The 21,160-nt window shown below is 36.8% G+C and overlaps 1 protein-coding gene and 2 pseudogenes across 4 annotated transcripts in view; 2 read left to right on the top strand and 1 right to left on the bottom strand.

Annotated features, from left to right (window-relative positions):
- Positions 1 to 17,853, top strand: part of LOC129135432 (putative ankyrin repeat domain-containing protein 20A2) — a 45,081-nt pseudogene extending 27,228 nt beyond the window's left edge.
- Positions 16,135 to 16,630, bottom strand: LOC134808111 (collagen, type I, alpha 1b-like; annotated as a pseudogene).
- A 1,495-nt stretch (positions 17,854 to 19,348) lies between the features above and the next one.
- LOC129136711 (ankyrin repeat domain-containing protein 18B-like) overlaps positions 19,349 to 21,160 on the top strand; it is a 108,021-nt gene continuing 106,209 nt past the window's right edge. For all 4 annotated transcript variants that reach the window (XR_010150353.1, XR_010150354.1, XM_063791910.1 and 1 more), the window contains exon 1: positions 19,349 to 19,498. Coding sequence is in view for 2 of the 4 variants with exons in the window: in XM_063791910.1 (XP_063647980.1) it covers positions 19,452 to 19,498 (47 nt within the window). In the remaining 2 variants the exon portion in view is untranslated. The remainder of the gene's footprint in view (positions 19,499 to 21,160) is intronic.

Here is a 21,160-nt window from a genome sequence, read left to right as displayed (position 1 = left end):
GGAAAGCATTAATTTCCTTTTATTTGTGAGCACGATTCTAGCCACAGGGGAAGGAAAATGAGATGAAAAAAGAGAGATTACAGGTGTATACTACTGCTGAATACAGATGAAAAAAGTGGTCACAATTATCCATAAAAAGCAGTTAGGAAGGGAAGCATCAGGATGACAGATCTAAAAATCACTTTTTCAAAGGAAGAGGGATTGTGAAAGGACACAGAGGGAGGAAAGAAAGACATTTGCTGGGGTCTTGGGAGTTAAAGCCAAGTAAACTTGAGACAACTCACTTTCAGTTGCTTCAGCATATGCCCAGTCTCACAAAAGAGGTTATTGCTGTGGAGAGTACTGGAGGCAGGAGGGAGTGCTAGAATTGGGGTAAACCACAGCAGCTCATTTCACTTAATAATTGTCAGGCCTCAGAGAGAGAAGTTTCATTGACATGAGTGAATAAGATGTGATTAAGTTGCATATAGATGCTTTGGCTAATTTTTTTTGAGACAGCCAGTTCTTTGATATGATAGCTGCTTTATAAAAGTCCTTTACAGTGTAAGATGATATACCAAACTTAGTTAATTTTAGAAGCAATTGTATTATAAAATTCATTCTGTGAATACCAAAATACTCATTTTCAATAAGTACTGCACTGATTTTGAAATATAAATGTGTATTCGTATCCAGCAAGTCTGTGGTAATTCAGTGTTTTCTTTTTTGATAAATATTTTGATATTGGAAGCTTATTCGACATGGTTTATTTGATGTGTTTTATGGACCACCTCGCACAAGTGGATCAAGGAGCTCTAACTCAAGGACAAATGAGGGGATAGGAGAAATGTAGGTGCTGCAGTAGCCCATGTGATCATGGGAAAAATGAGTATTTTGATTAGCTGTTATTTCATAAGTGTGCATCCTAGCTGATCAATGTAGAATACTTTCTTTGATGAGAGGTGAATCACACATTCACCTGAACTGTCATCCCAACTGTGTATTTCCTCAGCGACAGGACAAGGGGAATTTATCTGTGGTGTGCTGGCAGCAATGCCTCTGATGTGTTGAGTTATAATACTCTGTACATTCACCATCAGCTTTGACATCGATTCCCTCAGGTTTGATTTGCTCCTCTGTTTAGTGGTCCCTTTTCTCCTCATCAGCCCACGTGTTCACAGTGATATCCATGCTTTTCTATTTTAGGTATAGACATTTGAAACATAATCTCACTACTGAAATGTAAGCTGTGCATTTTAGGAATCCTGTATTCCTATTTTCCTCATTAGGTTTCTGTCATGTTGCTGTCCTAGGCAATGAAAAGAAGAAGCCAAGAAGAACCCTCAAAACCTTAAGTAATTATTTTCATAGGCAGGCATGAGAATTCAGCTCGACAGTACCACTGCATGAATGTTTGGTTGGCCCTGTCATACTTACATATAATTGATGACATATCCCCTTTGCTCTGTAGGGCCTCCTGCAAAACATCCTTCCTTGAAGGTAATTAATTATGTATATTTTTGAATCACTAACTCCATGTTGTATAAAATATATATGATTTATGAATCATTTTCTTTTAAAACCTATTCAGCCTAGCACTGAAATGGAAGATCCTGCTGTGAAAGGAGCAGTACAAAGAAAGAATGTACAGACATTGAGAGCAGGTACATATTCAATACAAATGGAATGCTGGAAATAAGTACATTCAATGATTGGAAGTACTCACATTATTCTTACCCCTAATTCTGTTTGTTCAAAATTGAATGGAAGGCATTGACGTAAATGTTATTGTTGGTATCCATATTTGAATAACAATAAATTTAGAAGCTTAAAAAAGATTTTAAAAATGTAAGCTTTAACTCAGATGTTTCTCTTTTAATGTTTTGAATAGCATGAAGTTTTCAGTATAAAATTTTTATACTTGTCAGGGATTAAAAGCACTGAATTTTGAGACTCTAAGATATTTCCATTGATTTATGTGCTAGTTGGAGCTCTGATCTTTACGTAGAGGAAAGCTTTTCTTATTAACGTGTCAGTTTCTGTTTTAACTTTAGAGGCTTGCTGCTAGTGTTATTACACTGATGATCTGAAGCCAATCAGATGTTCTAGTGAGCAAGACTGTGTGTGTATGTGTATGTATAGGTGTGTGTATGTGTGTGTTTGTGGCATCTTTGACTATTAAAAATGAGGAAAGTAATTATTCATTTATAACTGGTAGACACAGTCTTTTAAAATGGTGATTTTGAGCCTTTTTGGTGTTAAGGTTTTTAAAACATGATTGCATAGAGGCTACCGACATCATAAGTTGGTTGTTTTTCATTTCAATGCGCTTTTGAAATCTTTAACTATATTGTGATGCTCAGAAATAATATGCAGAATTTTTTATTTGTGTCCCAAAATGGTGTGTGAGTGGTTATACACTTTACATACCATTCTGCCACTTTCTTTGGTGTATTTTGTATTATATTTTCCAGATGTATCTACATTGATATGATTATCTCTGGTTTAATTCATTTTACACTTTTCATTGTATTCCCTTACACCACTTTACCACATTTAGTTAGACTCTCCTGTTGCTGATAAATGAAGAAAGAAAGAAAAATAAAAATAATGTCAGATTAAGAGGGCTTTTCGTTAATCAGTTTGTATATATTAATATTTACTATATGAGAGTTTAAAGTTGAAAAGTTCAGAATACAAGCATGCACCACCATATTTTATAAATGTCCTTAGAACTATGACTCATGAGCCTTTAGCCTATGAAGTTAGGACAATTCATTTCTCTGAAGAAGTTTGCTGTGCTATTCTCAGAAAAGAAAACTGAAAATAGCAAATGATATTGTCTTATTTGACCTCTTGGACATCCTTGAATGAAACTGAAACTCCAGGGATACTTGGATCAAAATTCAGAACTAATGTTTTGAATAATATAGTTTGTGAATGTCCAGTGATCATGAGCCCTTGATGGGGAAATGACCTTTCGAGTTTCACTTTTGCATTTTTTGCTCTTTTCCTTGACTTGTCTTAAAAGCTTAAATTCAACCATTTTATTTTTACAGAAACCAGGAATATAACTTTTAAAATATATGTCTGTCCTGTCTCACGGTGTTGTGTACTCTTCAGATCTTTTGTGAACATAGACTTATATGGGAACAATTATGTTTTTTGTTTGTTCATTTGTGTTTTTGAGACAGAGTCTTGCTCTGTCACCAAGGCTGGAGTGCAGTGGCTCAGTCTTGGCTCATTACCACCTCTGCCTCTCAGGTTCAAGCAATCCTCCTGCCTCAGCCCCTTGAATAGCCGATACTACTTGCACGTGCTACCATACCCTGCTAATTTTTCTATTTTTAGTAGAGATGGGGTTTCACCATGTTGGCCAGGCTGCTCTCAAACTCCTGACCTCAGGTGATCTGCCCACCTCAGCTTGCCAATGTGCTGGGATTACAGGTGGGAGCCACTGTGCCAGCTACAAATAAGATTTTTAAGGCTATTATATTTTATACAATTCTTTGGTCTATGTGAATTCTGAAGGTATTCATGCATTGAGGGAAGATTATATCAGTTTAATGAAAGCAGTTTTTAATTTAATGTATATTCATTAAAATTTTTTTTGAAGTTTTTGTCTCTAGTACACAGAAACACACAATAATGTCATGGGTATTTGACCTTTATGTGTTTATGCACAAACTTAGTTATTCAAATATTTTCTGATCCCTGAAGAATCTTATTTACTAATAAACAAATTTCTCATTAAAAACAACATATATAATAGAGATCGTTGAGTGATTGAAAGTAAATTGTAGTAAATAACAGAAGCTTAGAACAAGTTAAGTAAACTTGTCTGAGTTAATAGCAATTACAGGACTTTTAAAATATGTTAGACAATGAGGGAGTGGTGTGTTTGTGGGGTAGAAGACAACATGGTACTGCTTCAGTGAAGAAAGAACTTTTACAACTTATTACAATTTGTATTACTATTTACATTCTAATAAATAAAAACTTTATTTTCAGATATTTTAGATTATGTTTCTACTAGTTGAACCATCAATAGTAAGACTTTTCAAAGATTTGGGAAGTTGTGAGTTGACGATAAATATCTGTATCGCCATCCGTGATCAAAAATCAGACAGCAACTACAGACTTTGGACATGCGAACTTCATAGTTAAAGAAAGGATTAATTTTGGAGCTGTGTTTCTATCAGGGAATTATACTCTTCATTACCTGCATGAATCGCAGTTATGAGAGTAGAAAGAGAGCAAAGAAGGGAAAGAAGCATAGAAAATTTTATTCTAGATTACCTCGGTTGGCTTCATGCTACCATAGTTCTGACTTTTAAAAAGTCATTTTGTCGTCAAATGTACTTTGTGTTTACTCCCCTTATGCAGCCTACAACCAAACAGAATGCTTCTTAGCAAGGCATTTATATTCTTCCCTTAAGGAAAGCAACATATAAATAACAAAGAGAATGAGGAGAAAGAGTAATTTCATTGAGGTTGTTATTTAACATAAATTTGAGTGTGGGTACCATGATTATATTTAGAATTTTGGGACTGGATGGGAAAACCAGCTAGACATCTACAGATTCCCTACTCAAACACAATGTGCCTTTGTTTTATTTTTACATCTCTAATTTTGCAATTATTCAGTACAACTGTATGCAGTGTCACTAAAAATACCTTCCAAAACCAAATATTAAATAATGCCTATGGCTTTCGGTTTTATAGTGTTGATTTTCCCAATTTTAATGGGAACCATTGAGCATTTGCCTTGTGGTGTCTCCTCAGCTGTATTCACACATTCCATCACCTTGTCTTAATGGATAATCATACACTAGGAGTACGGGTTTTCAGAAGAGCTGTGTCATTTAAAGATAACAAAGGAGCATCAAATTTAATTCTGCTAGAACACCTGGTCTACTGATTAACTGCAGCTAATATGGGGTCTACTTCACATACAAGTTAAATTCAGTGCCCTTAATCAGTCATATGATCAGGTCAACAGTAATAAATTATGCAATATTTTTCCCCCACCCCTATAGTTTTAATTTCTTTTTCCCCTTATATCTAGAATTAACATTTTGTTTTATAAAACATGATGATAATCTTCTAGAGTAGTGATGACAAGCTATAAACCCAAAGTTTCTTACCTATGCAGATGACTTGTTTGCTTCTATTTTCTCATGAGCTTGGTAGATCCAGGAAACAGAACTTTTAAAACAAAATCCCCATATGTGGCTGGGCACGGTGGCTCGTGCCTGTAATCCCAGCACTTTGGGAGGCTGAGGCGGGTGGATAACCTGAGATTGGGAGTTTGAGACCAGCCTGACCAACATGGAAAAACACATCTCTACTAAAAACACAAAATTAGCTGTTCATGGTGGCAAATACCTGTAATTCCAGCTACTTGGGAGGCTGAGGCAGGAGAATCGCTTGAACCTGGGAAGCAAAGGTTGTGGTGAACTGAGATCATACCACTGTACTTCAGCCTGGGCAGGAAGAGTGAAACTCCATCTCAAAAAACAACAACAATGACAACAACAACAACCACCACAAAACTCAAATGCATTTCCTTGGCACAGTAAAACTGAAACAGAAAAAGTGTAAAGTAAATACAAGTAACTGAAACAGTTTATGTATATTATCTTACTTCTCATTTGATAAAATTTGTAAAGTAATGAGCAGAGGGTATTTCTCCAGGGACCTGGATATATACATTTATTCATTCAGTAAAAATTCATTCCTATAATGGCCACTGATACTTGTATCCTAAATATTTCTGAAAACATCTCCTCAGGCCTGCATCATCTTTGCAACTTTGCCATATTTTATCTTTGTTCATTTATTTATATGCCTCAGAATTTTATGCTCCTCACAGTATTTAGAGTTAATTATCTCTAATGTAAATAGATCCATGAACCACTCCTGAATACCTAATGTCCAAGCATCTTAAAGCTTTATATAAGGATTTCAGAAACTGACTTCTGGGTTGGGCACGGTGGCTCATGTCTGCGATCCCAGCACTTTGGGAGGCTGAGGCAGGTGGATCATTTGAGGTCAGGAGTTCAAGACTAGCCTGGCCAACAAGGTGAAACCCCATCTCTAATGAAACACAAAAAATAGCAGGTGGTGGTGGCATGCACCTGTAATCTCAGCTACTTGGGAGGCTGAGGCAGAAGAATTACTTGAACCCAGGAGACCGGGTTGCAGTGAGCCAAGATCATGCTACTGTGCTCCAGTCTGGGAGACAGAGTAAGACCTTGTCCCAAAAAAAGAAAAGAAAAGGAAACTGATTTCTGCCCAAATTTCCATCTGTAGCCCATTCCCCATCTGCCTTTTTCTCTGGAATTGTTCAGCTGCTGGTAATGGCCCCCTCACCATTCCTCTTTTGCAGAGAAATACATACTCTCTTGGAGGCTTCTCTCCCTCTCTTGTTGCTGCCTGGCATGTGCTCACCCTTTCCTGCCCTCTGCCTCACTTAATCTGGCGAACCTCACTCTCTAATTCTCAGCTCATGCATGGTCTTTAGGAAAGCCATCCCTGACAGCTTTTATGTTCCTTCCTTATACCCCAGTGCCTAACACTTAGCAGGAACTCAATAACTAATTATTTAGCAAAATTAAGACTGTTTATACAAAGATGATTCAAAAGATTGTCCTCTACAGTCTAGCAGCAAAGGGGATCGACATGTAAAGACATGATATGAAGTTCAGGTGGTAAAGTGACACTAGAAAAATTGACAAAGTACTAAGGGACTGCAATGAAACAGACACCTCTGTGTGTGGAGAAAGATAGCTAGAATCAAGGAAGACTTCACACAGCATTCTGAGCCTTTTTTTTTTTTCTTTTTCTGTTGTTGGAGACAAGTTCTTACTCTATCACCCAGGGTGGAGTGCAATGGCGTGATTGAGACTCACTGCAACCTCAAACTCCTGGGCTCGAGGGATCTTCTTATCTAAACTTCTTGAGTGGCTGGGACTACAGGCACATATCACCATACCTGCCTAATTTTTTGTAGAGTCAAGGTTATCTATGGTTCCCAGGCTGGTCTTAACAGTCTTGGCCTCGAGTAATTCTCCTATTTTGGCCTTCCAAAGTGCTGGGATTACAGATGTGAGCTATTATGTCCAGCCTACTTTCTGAGTCTTAAAAGATGAAAATAAATTTTTCAGAATAGCAGGGGAAAACATTTGCGATGTAAAAAATGGTGTGCACACTAATTAAGATATAAACAACAATAATTTTGCAAATTATTAGTAACTGCCAACCCAATTAGTGTCTTGTTAAAAAGATACTGTTATGTACATTCTATATTTTGACTGTATTTCAAAATTATGTTTTGTTTCCAACAGTTTTGTTGATTTATGTTGGGTGGAACAATTTGTGAGTGACCCTGAGATTTTGTATGGCTTGAACCTGGTGATATCTAGTGTCTCCCCAAGTGGTTTGTTGAAGTTTTGGATAATTAGAAGTATTTCTTAAAGAAGTAAATATTTCAGTAAAAATTAAGCTTCATTTAAACCCTCAAAATATAAAATACAAAGAAATGTATTTTCTATTTATTTTTATAAAGATTATAGTCTTTATCTAACTGTTCTTAGTTCATTTGAACTAAACCAATGAATTTGTCAACAGAACAAGCCTTACCAGTGGCTTCAGAGGACGAGCAACAAAGGCGTGAAAGAAGTGAAAAGAAGCAACCACGCTTAGTAGCAAAGCGTAGTCCAAATGACATGACCTTTTAGACTATACCTTTAGAATCCAATAGATCATAATTTTATATTTAATTTTTAAAACATTTTAACCAGTTATGAAACTTAAGATATTCTCACTATCTCTAGTAACTATTCGTTATTCTAGTAATTCTTACCAACTCTAGTAACTCTCAGCTGTCTTTACCCTTGGAATTGAGGCAAGAATTTTTCATATCTTGCTCTTTTATCTGTATAACCTTACTCATAATACAGAAGGTAACATGAAATATTGGGTCATATTACTAAGGAATAGAAATTATGAACAATTTAATAACGATGGCCGCTGAGTTAAACTAGTGTTAAAAGAGTCATCATTGCCAGTGGTTCAAATGTTGCAGTTTTATATTGCTGGTCACCAGTGCCGAGGTTAAAGATTTATTCTGTTTTGTGGTCGCCAGTTGACTTCTGTGTCTGTGTTCAGGGAGTGAATGGGGTCATAAAAGTCAACCCAGTTGCCTTTTAAGAGAATCCTACCTTGCAGAATGGGACCTTTGGTATCAGGATACAAACAATAACTTTATTTCAACATAAATACATAGTAAATATTACTAAAATTTAAAAAATCCAAACACTATCACTACTGGAACTTAAAATATATTAGAAGTGGATATAAGCAGAAAATCCATCTAGATACATATCACTATCATAGTATATCATTTGAATTAGAATTTAAAATTTTGCTTCTCTTTCTTATTGGTGTTCAGTTTGGCTCTTAATAATTTAGTGTTTGCCTAGTCTCTAGTTAATCTTCAGAAATATACATGCACTGTAGGGGCTCACTCTTTCTGGTATGCTGAGGTAAAGTCTTTGTAAGAGAGGAAGCTTTTATAATACTACCTATCATCTTTGAATTCATTTCTGGTAGACTTTACACATAATGCATTAAGTTTAGTCCAAACAAACACTGAGAGTTCAGCTTGCCGGTTTATGTTTCTGTCCTATGTTAAGCCAAGGCAAATTATTTTTCACTTTTTAGTTACAATCCCATAATTTAAGAGTGGCAACACATAGATTAAGTTTCACAGTTAAATTTTAATTATTTTCTAATATTTCTTTGTTTATACTTGATTAAAGCTAATTTTAGAACATGCACTCTGACAGAAAAGACATCTGAGAAACAAAACAAGCAAATTTGTTTTCCATTTTGCACCTGCCAAAAAAAAAAAGAAAAGCCTCAAGAACCAGAACTGGGTAAGAATTGTGATAAAGGGAATCTGTATATTCACGACTTTCTTTAAAATTCATTACAAACAAGTTCAAGCTGAATATTGGTAAAAGTTTTGAAAACTCCAAAATTACTGCTTGCCCTGAGGAAGAGCTTCTACATAGTAACTCTAAAGAGGGACGAACAAAAAAGGAGTGCCCTCTAATCTGATGAATCAGGTCCCTTATTGTGAGGAGAAAAATGCATCTGGAGGGTCTAACTCTGTGGCATTCCAGGCAGCACCTGAACAGAGGAATCCCATGTCAAATGTCTTTTTATTCCATTCACACTCCAGGTCCCTGACATACACTTACCAGTCATCTTCTAAGCTTCATTTAAATGAAAATAAATCAGACTATAGAAATGATAACAAACCAGACACATAGCTTGTTTCTAACAGAGATGATGAAAACTTTTGTAATGATACAGAAACTGAAACATTAAGGAACCCAGTAATTATGATTGAAATGAAAGATGATTAAGAGTTTCACATGCAAATGGCAAAAAATATAAACCCAAATACCACTAATTGGAAATTAAACATTAGGCATTGGCCTCAGTCTAGAGATCCAGAAAGTCTTTTTGATTTGTGGTTTACCCACCCCAAAGAAATGAAGCATATGATTCAGATAGAAAGTCACAGTATTTCTGCTACTACAGATACTTATATAAACAGAAAACCAATACAGTGCTTACTCCAGAAGCCACTCTATGACAATCCCAGTGCTAATAACTACAAAAGCATGAATCTTGAATTATAAAATGTGGGTTTATTCTTTGCCACATAGTGAGAGAACATCAAAAATATAGCTAGAAGACACAGCAAGATATTCCAAGGTCACCAACATGGCACATGTATACATATGTAACAAACCTGCACGTTGTGCACATGTACCAGAACTTAAAGTATAATAATAGTAAAAAAGAATGAGGTAGCATGTTACAAGTAGAGTTCCTGGCTTTGGAGAAAGAGAAAGTCCAACTTCAAAAAGACAGAGGTTCACTTGCTGCTGCTTTTTTCTCTTTATCAATTATTTGATTTAGTCAGAATTTCTATTCAAGAAAATCTCATGTGTACAGTTACAGTGGGGTTATCTAAATGTGTAATTATGTGTCAAAGTAGATTAGTTTTGCTATCTAAATAATGGTTCTGGAGAATGTTCTCATAATGTTTGTTCATTAATCAACCTAAGTCTCCCTATCAGTCTTCCAAGTGGTGTATGAGCTGGGAAACTAATTCAGCCATATACCATGTGACCTTCTGAACCAGATCAACATAAAGAAATTGCTAAAGAAATAAGCTCTAGATTCTAGATTCTTTTTTCTGTATTCATTTAGAGATGAATTACATTTATTTAATGATAGAATGGTAATACAATGGGAGGGAAGCAATGACTGAGACGAGCCACAAAAACACGTCTAGCCTTGAGAGTTGCAACGAATATTCCCAGCCAAATGAGTCTGTTTAATGTGTTTTCATGCATACAAGTTTATCTGCTTAGCTCAAACTGTTTGAACTTATAGTCCCATCATGGTTATTTCCAATATTTTGAAAACAAATATATACTTCCACATATTTTAAAAAATCACCACTCTCCAATATTTCTGTTGAATCAGACCTTACATTATGTTGTTTAATAAAGTATGGTAAGTTTTGGCATGTATGATTTTTATCATGTAAGAAGCATAATTTCTTAGCCAAAAATTTAGCCTTTGACTCTTCAGTAGAAAGTTGAGTTCTGTACATTGTGTTCTAAATATAGACAAAAATCTAGAGATTTTCTTCTTTCAAAGTAAAAGCAGATGAGGCCTTTTTCCACCCTCTGAGGCATTAAATTGCTTTGCTCAAGTTAGACTTTTAATATATTTAATTTGATAAATTTATCTGGTAATTTATGTAATTCAGCAATATGGAATTGTATCATGTTATATGGTGCCATGAAATGCTAGGGAATGCCACCTCAAGAGCTCTGGATGAAACATTTAATATGTCTTGGTTGGTTTGACTCCCATTATCAGTAGATAATGGGGCTAAAGTAGGTAACTGTATCATATGTTTTCCACCTATAAACTTTTGTGGTAATAGAATGTGAAATCTGGGAAGCATGTCGTTTTCCAGAATTCTGCACTAGAAACTCAGCAGTTTCACTCTGCTTCTTGTGTTGTGGCAAACTTTGGTTCCCATAGTTCAGGGAGCACCTTTACTTTTTTGATACCCCAGGATTCAAAAAAAAAAAAAAAGAGAGATAAAAGGCACTGGGGAAAAGAATAGCTTAGTGCAGAAAAGGGAAAACTTCTTTACTGTTCCTGAAGCCCTACAAAGTCACATCCTCTTAATCTGGCTATTTCATGTAAAATCCAGGTGGTAAAGACAGAAGACATATGTTATGCCTGTGTCTTTTTATTTCTCTGTTTCTGCAAGTCAGATAGCATAAACATTTATGTCAGATAGCAGAGAGTGGATGGGAATAAAAGCACAAAATGGAGAAGAGACCTTTTTAAAATTTTGGAAAATTCTTCCATTCACTCAAACAGAAATGAGCAGACTTGACAAAAATTTCAATGATAAAACGGTGAGTATCTTATAATTATAATAATTATGTATAATGATAAAATTAAAGTTAGCACAAAATACCTTTATCATTAAAATGGTGATAGTTAACCTGAATCAAGTGAAAAAATAGGGAAAAAGTTCTTTTTATGAATAAAATAATAATTATTATTCGTATTACTTTTATTAAAGGTCAAAGAAGGAAATAATACATACAAAAGTGAAAAAATACAACTATCAGAAAATATATGTCATAGTACATCTTCTGCTGCTGCTGACAGATTAACCCAACAAAGAAAGATTAGGAAAACATATCCTCAGCAATTTCCCAAGAAACTGAAGGAAGAGCATGATAGGTAAGTAAGCCTATTGCAGTGTGTTTGTTTTGTTTTGTTTTGTTTGGGTTTTTTTTTTTTTTTGAGATGGAGTTTCTCTCTTGTTGCCCAAGCTGGAGTGGAATGGTGTGTTCTTGCCTCACTGCAACCTCTGCCTACTGGGTTCAAGTGATTCTCCTGACTCAGCCTCCCTAGTAGCTGAGATTACAGGGATGTGCCACCATGCCTGGCTAATTTTTTGTATTTTTAGTAGAAATGAGGTTTCACCATGTTAACCAGGCTGGTCTGGAACTCCTGACCTCAGGTGTTCTGCCCATCTCAGCCTCCCAAAGTGCTGGGTTTACAGGAGTGAGCCACTGTGCCTGGCCACCTATAGCAGTATTTCACAGGAGATAATTGTCGTGCTATAAACTAATTCAAAATTGGACTAATATTCCTTATGATTAACAAGTTTTATATTTTTACCAGGGATATTTAGCCCTGTCTGGTAATCAGAAAAATGTAAATTAACGTAAAATAAGATATATTTTGTAAAGTCATGCTGATATTTAAAAAGTAATTACTCATGTTGGCAAATGTGAGGAAAAAGGCATTCTCATACACTGTTGGTATATGAAACTGGTAAATTATTTCTGAAGGGTAACTTAGTGCTGTGTATCAAAATTTCAAATAACCTGACATCCCTTTAACTCAACAACTCCACTTCTGGGACTAGATTTCCCAGGAAAACATAACTTGTGTAAACATACACAAACTTATTAAGGGCATTAATTATATATTACGCATAATGAACAATAGGCTAATTAATATATAAAATATATGTAATAAGAAGGTGAATTGAAAGTATTAAGAAAGAATTATAAAAAGTGTGGGGTAACAGATGTTAGACTCTTTAGCCTAGTTTTGGATGAGAATCATTTGCAGATATAGTTTTTGTGAGAGACATCTTACTCTGTAAATCATTTGGAGAGACACCTGCAATATTTCGTAAAGATGAAAATTTATTTCTAGTGAACTTATACACTTGTCAATAAATAGTAACTTTAAAATTTTAGTTGATTGTAAATGACCTTTTCTAATTAGGGAGTAATTATGACTGTGATTTGAAAAGGTAATTTTGAACTTGTAACTTCAATGAATTATCTCCAGTATCCTTTTTTATAATATATACTAGAGTGACTAGTAATAAAACCTTTAGCAGAATATTCTTTCCTTACTAGTTTTCAAGTATATGCATTCTTTTGAAGATGTTGAAGTGAGAATTTAAATATCTGAGAACTGCAAAGGAAAAATAATCCAGAACATAGAAATTTTATTAGGATAATAAACAACATCTGCAGAGGTAGATAACAGGATGAACTCTTTATTTTTTAACAAAATGAATTTTAAGATAAATGTCTTTATCTGCGGATGCACCTTAAAACAAGAAAATGAAGAAAAAACAAATGTTAATATGCTGTACAAAAAAAATAGAGAAGAATTAGAAAGGAAAGAGAAACAATATAACAAAGAAGTTGAAGCAAAACAACTTGAACCAACTGTTCAATCACTAGAGATGAAACCGAAGACTGCAAGAAATACTTCAAATCAGGTAAATCAATCTTTGGTAAAAATTCTATATTTTAAACTTTATTTTATCAATGTTACTTATAATATCCACTTGATTTAATATATATTATTTAGGTAAAAAACAAACCAGAAATGTTATCTCATTTTTAAAAATGAGTGATGACACTTACAGGTACAATTATTAATATTTATTATAAATCTTGGCATCCACATAGGATATTATTTTATGACAAAGAGCTTTTGAAAACAATAATATGCCATAATATATACTTAGTGATAACCTATTGATAAAGATTTTGTTCCCAGTAAAATTGTTCCTTGTACTTTCCCCTATTTCATATTGATTACTGTACCTAATATTATAAAGAGGAAACAGAAATTATTGCAATCACAAATAATCTCATGATATTCTTAGAAGAGCTCTATAAATTTTATCTTATTTACCACTGGTGTTTTGAAATAAAAGTTTTCTTTCGTATGGATATATTTACACCACAGAAGTAACTGTGATCTGTTGGAGAACTAGAAGTAGAGTCAGAAGTCCTGCGGAAAATCCTGTAGCTTGCTTATATTTTTAACCTTTCTTTCTCAAAATTATGGTAACTAGATGAGTTCATCAATGAATGTATATAGGAGTGACTAGTATAATGTCTAGATTTATGATTTAGTAAATGTAATTCTTATAACTGACTATAAAAGTGTTAAAAGAGTCAAATTGAAATAGAATGTTATCAGTGAAACAACTGTAATAACTCTGGGAAATTTTATCTATCCAAATAACGTGTGAACTAAGGTTCTTACTATAGGGTGGTGTATAGGTTAGATATCAAAGTGTAAATGCAATTTTTTGACATATTTTAATTTAGTCAAATTTAATTTATACTTTTGAGTTTGTTGTAATTCAGGGAAAGACTTTTCCAATTCTGAAATTCTTAAAAATTCTCTGCTGTGCATGTGTGTGTGTGTGTGTGTTTACTTTTATAAATTCATTGACTTTAAATAAATTTCTGAACTTTTTGGAATTTATGCTCTGTAAGGTTCAAAATTTTGCTTCAACTTTTTCTCCAGTTGGATATCCACTTACGGTAACCTTTTTAGTGCATGGATGTGCAGGTTAGTCTTTAACTTCAGAGGTAATCATGATATGTTATTTTATTGAGTACTAGCTAAAACTTTCTTTTGTTTTATTTAGGATTTTCATAATCATGAAGAAATGAGAGATCTGATGGATGAAAATTGCATTTTGAAGACAGATACTGCTATACTCAGACAGGAAATATGCACAATGAAAAATGACAACCTGGAAAAAGAAAATACATATCTTAAGGACATTAAAATTGCTAAAGAAACAAATGCTGCCTTGAAAAGTGTATAAAACTCAATGAAGAAATGATAACAAAAACAGCATTCCGGTATCAACAAGAGCTTAATGATCTCAAAGCTGAGAATACAAGGCTCAATTCTGAACTGTTGAAGGAAAAAGAAAGCAAGAAAAAACTGGAAGCTGAAATTGAATCTTATCAGTCTAGACTGGCTGCTGCTGTAAGTAAACACAGTGAAAATGTGAAAACAGAAAGAAACCTAAAACTTGCTGTTGAGAGAACACAAGATGTTTCTGAACAAGTAAAAATGAGTTCTGATATTTCCGAAGTAGAAGATAAGAATTAGTTTCTTACTGAACAACTTTCTAAAATGCAAATTAAATTCAATACCTTAAAAGATAAGTTCCGGCCGCCGCCGCCGCTGCAGCCTGCTGGGCTGGAGGAAGCGGAGCTGGTGCTGTCCCGGCTCTCTTGCGGGGAAGGAACTGAGGGGGTGCTGTTGGGTGGATGCTCCTGGTGAGAGGAGTCCACTCCATGCGTGCGGGCGGAGGCCGTCCCCCGAGAGCCGCCGACATGAAGAAAGACGTGCAGATCCTGCTGTTGGGAGAACCTAGAGTTGGGAAGACATCACTGATTATGTCTCTGGTCAGTGAAGAATTTCCAGAAGATGTTCCTCCCCGGGCAGAAGAAATCACCATTCCAGCTGATGTCACCCCAGAGAGAGTTCCAACACACATTGTAGATTACTCAGAAGCAGAACAGGGTGATGAACAACTTCATCAAGAAATATCTCAGGCTGATGTCATCTGTATAGTGTATGCCGTTAACAACAAGCATTCTATTGATAAGGTAACAAGTCGATGGATTCCTCTCATAAATGAAAGAACAGACAAAGACAGCAGGCTGGAGTGCAGTGGCGGGATCTCGGCTCGCTACAACCTTCACCTCCCAGGCGCCTGCCTTGGCCTCCCAAAGTGCTAAGATTACAGCCTCTGCCTGCCCGCCACCCTGTCTAGGAAGTGAGCAGCGTCTCTGCCTGACTGCCCATAGTCTGGGATGTGAGGAGCCCCTCTGCCCGGCCGCCCCGTCTGGGATGTGGGGAGCGCCTCTGCCAGGCCGCCCCATCTGGGATGTGGGGAGCGCCTCTGCCAGGCCGCCCCGTCTGGGATGTGGGGAGCGCCTCTGCCAGGCCGCCCCGTCTGGGAAGTGAGGAGCGCCTCTGCCCGGCCGCCACCCGGTCTAGGAAGTGAGGAGCGCCTCTGCCCGGCCACCCCATCTGGGATGTGAGGAGCGTCTGCCTGGCTGCCTCGTCTGGGAATTGAGGAGCGCCTCTGCCCGGCCGCCCCGTCTGGGAGGTGAGGAGCGTCTCTGCCCAGCCACCCCATCTGGGAATTGAGCGCCTCTGCCCGGCCGCCCCGTCTGGGAGGTGAGGAGCGTCTCTGCCCAGCCGCCCCGTCTGGGAATTGAGGAGCGCCTCTGCCCGGCCGCCCCGTCTGGGATGTGAGGAGCCCCTCTGCCCGGCCGACCCGTCTGGGAAGTGAGGAGCGCCTCTGCCCGGCCGCCCCATCTGGGAGGTGAGGAGCGTCTCTGCCCGGCCGCCCCGTCTGGGAATTGAGGAGCGCCTCTGCCCGGCCGCCCCGTCTGGGATGTGAGGAGCCCCTCTGCCCGGCTGCCCCGTCTGGGAAGTGAGGAGCGCCTCTGCCCGGCCGCCCCATCTGGGAGGTGAGGAGCGTCTCTGCCCGGCCGCCCCGTCTGGGAATTGAGGAGCGCCTCTGCCCGGCCACCCCATCTGGGATGTGAGGAGCCCCTCTGCCGGGCCGCCCCATCTGGGAAGTGAGGAGCACCTCTGCCCGGCCGCCCCGTCTGGGATGTGAGGAGCCCCTCTGCCCGGCCGCCCCATCTGGGAAGTGAGGAGCGCCTCTGCCCAGCCGCCACCCAGTCTAGGAAGTGAGGAGCGCCTCTGCCCGGCCTCCCCATCTGGGATGTGAGGAGCGTCTGCCTGGCTGCCCTGTCTGGGAATCGAGGAGCGCCTCTGCCCGGCCGCCCTGTCTGGGAGGTGAGGAGCGTCTCTGCCCAGCTGCCCCATCTGGGAGGAAGTGAGGGGCGCCTCTGCCTAGCCGCCCCATCTGGGAAGTGAGGAGCGCCTCTACCCGGCTGCCCCATCTGGGAGGTGTACCTAAGAGCTCTGAAGAGACAGCGACCATCGAGAACGGGCCATGATGACGATGGTGGTTTTGTTGAAAAGAAAAGGGGGAAATGTGGGGAAAAGAAAGATCAGATTGTTACTGTGTCTGTGTAGAAAGAAGTAGACATAGGAGACTCCATTTTGTTCTGTACTTAGAAAAATTCTTCTGCCTTGGGATGCTGTTAATCTATAACCTTACCCCCAACCCCGTGCTCTCTGAAACATGTGCTGTGTCAACTCAGGGTTAAATGGATTAAAGGCGGTGCAAGATATGCTTTGTTAAACAGATGCTTGAAGGCAGCATGCTCGTTAAGAGTCACCACCACTCCCTAATCTCAAGTACCCAGGGACACAAACACTGCCTAGGAAAACCAGAGACCTTTGTTCACGTGTTTATCTGCTGACCTTCTCTCCACTATTATCCTATGACCCTGCCACATCCCCCTCTCCGAGAAACACCCAAGAATGATCAATAAACATTAAAAAAAAAAAAAGGTACAAGAAAAAAAAAAGATAAGTTCTGTAAGACAAGATACTCTCAGAAAAAAGTCATTGGCTTTAGAAACTGTACAAAACGACCTAAGCCAAACACAGCAGCAAATAAAGGAAATGAAAGAGATGTATCAAAGTGCAGAAGCTAAACTCAGTAAATCCACTGGAAAGTGCAACTGTGTAGAAGAGAGGATATGTCCACTCCAACGTGAAAATCCATGGCTTGAACAGCAACTAGTTGATGTTCATCAGAAAGAGGATCATAAAGAGATAGTAATTAATATCCAAAGAGGCTTTATTGAGAGTAGAAAGAAAGACCTCATGCTAGAAGAGAAAAATAAGAAGCTAATGAATGAATATGATCATTTAAAAGAAAGTCTCTTTCAATATGAGAGACAGAAAGCAGAAACAGTAGTAAGTATCAAGGAAGATAAATATTTTCAAACTTCTGGAAAGAAAATTTAAACATTTGGTTCTGGATACATGTTGAACCTAGTTGAATATAAAAATCAGTAGATAAAAAGTGTGTTTACTATACTGTATAATTCCATTTACATGAAGCATCCAGAAAAGAGAAATGTATAGGTACAAAAAGTAGATTAATGTTTGCGAAGGGCTGGGGCTGGAAGCTGGTAGTGACTGCTAATGGGCGTGAGGGATCTTGCAGTGATGGAAATGCTCTAAAGTTGGATTGTAGAGATGGCTGCACAGCTCAGAAAATGTACTAAAAATCTTTTAACTTTATGTTAAAACAGATACATTCTATAGTATGTAAATTATAATTCAACAAAGCTTTTTGATTTAAAAAAAAAAGGAAAAATGTGTTTACTACATCAGCTTAGAAACATACCTTGTTTCCATAGTGGTGAGAGATGATTTACTTTGAGAGAAGACATTGTGTCACCTATGACATTTTATTAGGCACAGAGTCATATTTTAAGGTAGATGGTCCTGTAGTGCTGAAATAATAATTTTAATGTCTTTATGTTGCCACATGTTAAGACCATGATGAAGGTATAAATGGAAATGTTTACACCTGAAATGAGTATTTTCAAATTAAAATTTAATTAAGTGATTTGCTTCAACACTGAATTCTAGATTTCCCAGATGAACTGAAGTGTATTGCATGTCTTGTAATATCTTGCTTTAAGTAGTTTTTTAAATATTTTAGTTGGTATAGCTTTATTATTATTCATATTAATTTAACTTAAATCTGAAAATATGTCAGTCTCAAATTACATATTTTTATGACCACGTAATGTTTTAAAGGCACCTACTTGTTATAAAATTATAATTTAGCGTAAATGTGGTAAATTTTAGCAAAACTATATTTGATTTAGTCTTCCCACTGGTATTCATAATTTACTTTGAATATTTTTATTAGTAATTAGCCCATAATTTTTATTTCAAGGCTCAATGACTATCATTTGAATATAACTTTGTCCAGTACAAAGATACTGTAGCTGCCTGTGATTTATGAGTTAGGCATTAGTTCCCCATTTTCAGACCAAAGAGGGGTGGCAGGCTTCACGTACAGTGGGAATGGAGTAATTACAGGAGGGAGTTGTAGGAGCTTGAAGTCAGAGAGGGAGGTAGAGGCCTGTTTACCTAGGGCCTCAAAGGCCATTGGAATTTTACTTTTATTCTGAGACAGGAATCTGTTGGAAGGATTTGAACAGTTGATTATGTTAGGAACTTTGAGGTTGAGTTGAGCTTCTAAGATGATTGAATGGTGGGATGAATCGGTTATATTAAGAGAATACCAATTTGGCAGGAGGATAACACATTCTGCATCCCTCACTGAATTCAGTAATAAATGAAAATGTGTGCATGTGATTAAAAGAAGGTGAATTGATATGTGTGAGATAATTTTCAAAGTAGGTATGTTAGAGTTAAATATTATTAACATAATTTAATAATAAGGCAATTTATAAAATCAGTAACAAAAATATTTTATCAGGTGGTTTTGAGACAACTTCAATAAGAAGTGGCTGACAGCGTAAAAAAATTAACGATGTTAGAGTCTCCACTGGAAGGTACATCATGTTGTCACATTAATTTGGATGAGACACAGGCCTCAAAGAAGAAATTATTTCAAGTGGAAAGTCAAGTATGTATGGAATTTAACATGTTGACAGTTATTCTGTAGCTGGTTGAATTACATAACGTGTTTTAGGATACTAATTTTGGCAGAAGCTTGATTTTTTACTTTCATTATAATTAATTATTTCCATTTTACTATCTTTATAATGTACTTTTTTTTTATATTGTGACTTTTGTTCTACCATTTTGAAAAAGGATTGCATACCTTTTCTCTTACAATATGTACCCTTGGAAAAGTTGATAATTATACATCATTCCTCAGAGAAAATTGACTTTTTTCCTGTTAAACATATTTTCAAGTAATTTTTGTATTGCTATGATGAGGCAGGCCAGATTAAATCAGAGGACAATGTTTAATGGAATGTTCCAGAAAATTGTCTTATTTCTTCACTTTTGTGAAAGGACACAGAATCTGTGTCTATTTCACAGATTCTAAGTTAAGTTGTATAGAAAGGGCATTATACTATTCTTTGAAATGTACATGTTTTATGTCAATTTACAAACTATTGTTAGGCATTTTCTTTATTTACCTTTTATTTAAAATATACTATAAAAGTATAGAAATATTTAGATCTGATATAGTATGTACATCAAAAATTGAGAGCTGAGAATATTATCTTGATCCTGCCATTGTATTTTAAAAACAGTTTCACTGAGATATAATTCATGTATCAGACAGGCCAACCATTTAAAATGTGCAACTCAGTATCTGTTAGTATATTCACAGCATTTTCATCACCCTGAAAAGCAATGCCACATCTCCTAGGCATGACTGCAGCCTTCATCCATGTCCCTCCACCTACCCGTGTTGTAGGCAAACACCATCTACTTTTGTCTCCATAGGTTTGCCTGTTCTGCATATTTCATATACATAGAGTTAGACAATACATAGTTCTTTGTGACTGGCTTTTTCACTTAGCTTAATGTTTTCAGAATTCATGCATGTTTTAAGCACAAATTGGTAGTTTATTTCTTTTTATAGTTAAATGATACTCTATTGCATGGCTATACTGGTTTTCCATTCATTCATCAGTTGATGGACGTTTAGGTTAGTTTCCACTTCTAGCTATTATGAAAAATGCTGCTGCAAACGTTCACTTACAGGTTATTATGTGGACACGTGTTTTTATTTCCCTGCCATTGGACTTTATCCTCAGAGTTAATTGGGCAGATTTCAGCACTTGTCTTGCTCATGCTATCCTTTCTGCCTTCTCAGTTTCTGTTCATCTAGCCTCATTCATTCAGACCTGGCAGACAATTTTTTTGTTTTTACGAAGCTTTCTCTGACTGTTCTGACTCTCATTGACCTTATGTGTTAGGAATTGTTGTCCAGTCTGTGCAGAAAAACTTAGTCCTTAATGTTACATGGCTTTTTCTTTTTTATGGAAGATAATTTTGTCTCAGTATAAATTTGCTTAATGGGGGAATAATATACAATATGTATGCCACCTATCCTTGCATAAATTGAAAATATTTTAGCTTAGAAGTTTTTAGCATACAATTAAATACTTTATACCATACCAATTATTTGTTCTTTTGAGACCTTGACACTGTAAGGTTTATATTCTAAATGTATTTTTAGCAATTAAATATCAAATCTAAACCAATTAGTCTAATAGAGGAGACTTGTTCAATCACATGTTTATGTTTTTCTCACTATGAAAAAGAA

This window comes from Pan troglodytes, chromosome 14, assembly GCF_028858775.2.
Source record: "Pan troglodytes isolate AG18354 chromosome 14, NHGRI_mPanTro3-v2.0_pri, whole genome shotgun sequence".
Lineage (NCBI taxonomy): Eukaryota > Metazoa > Chordata > Mammalia > Primates > Hominidae > Pan > Pan troglodytes.
This window is presented reverse-complemented; position numbering and strand designations above follow the sequence as displayed.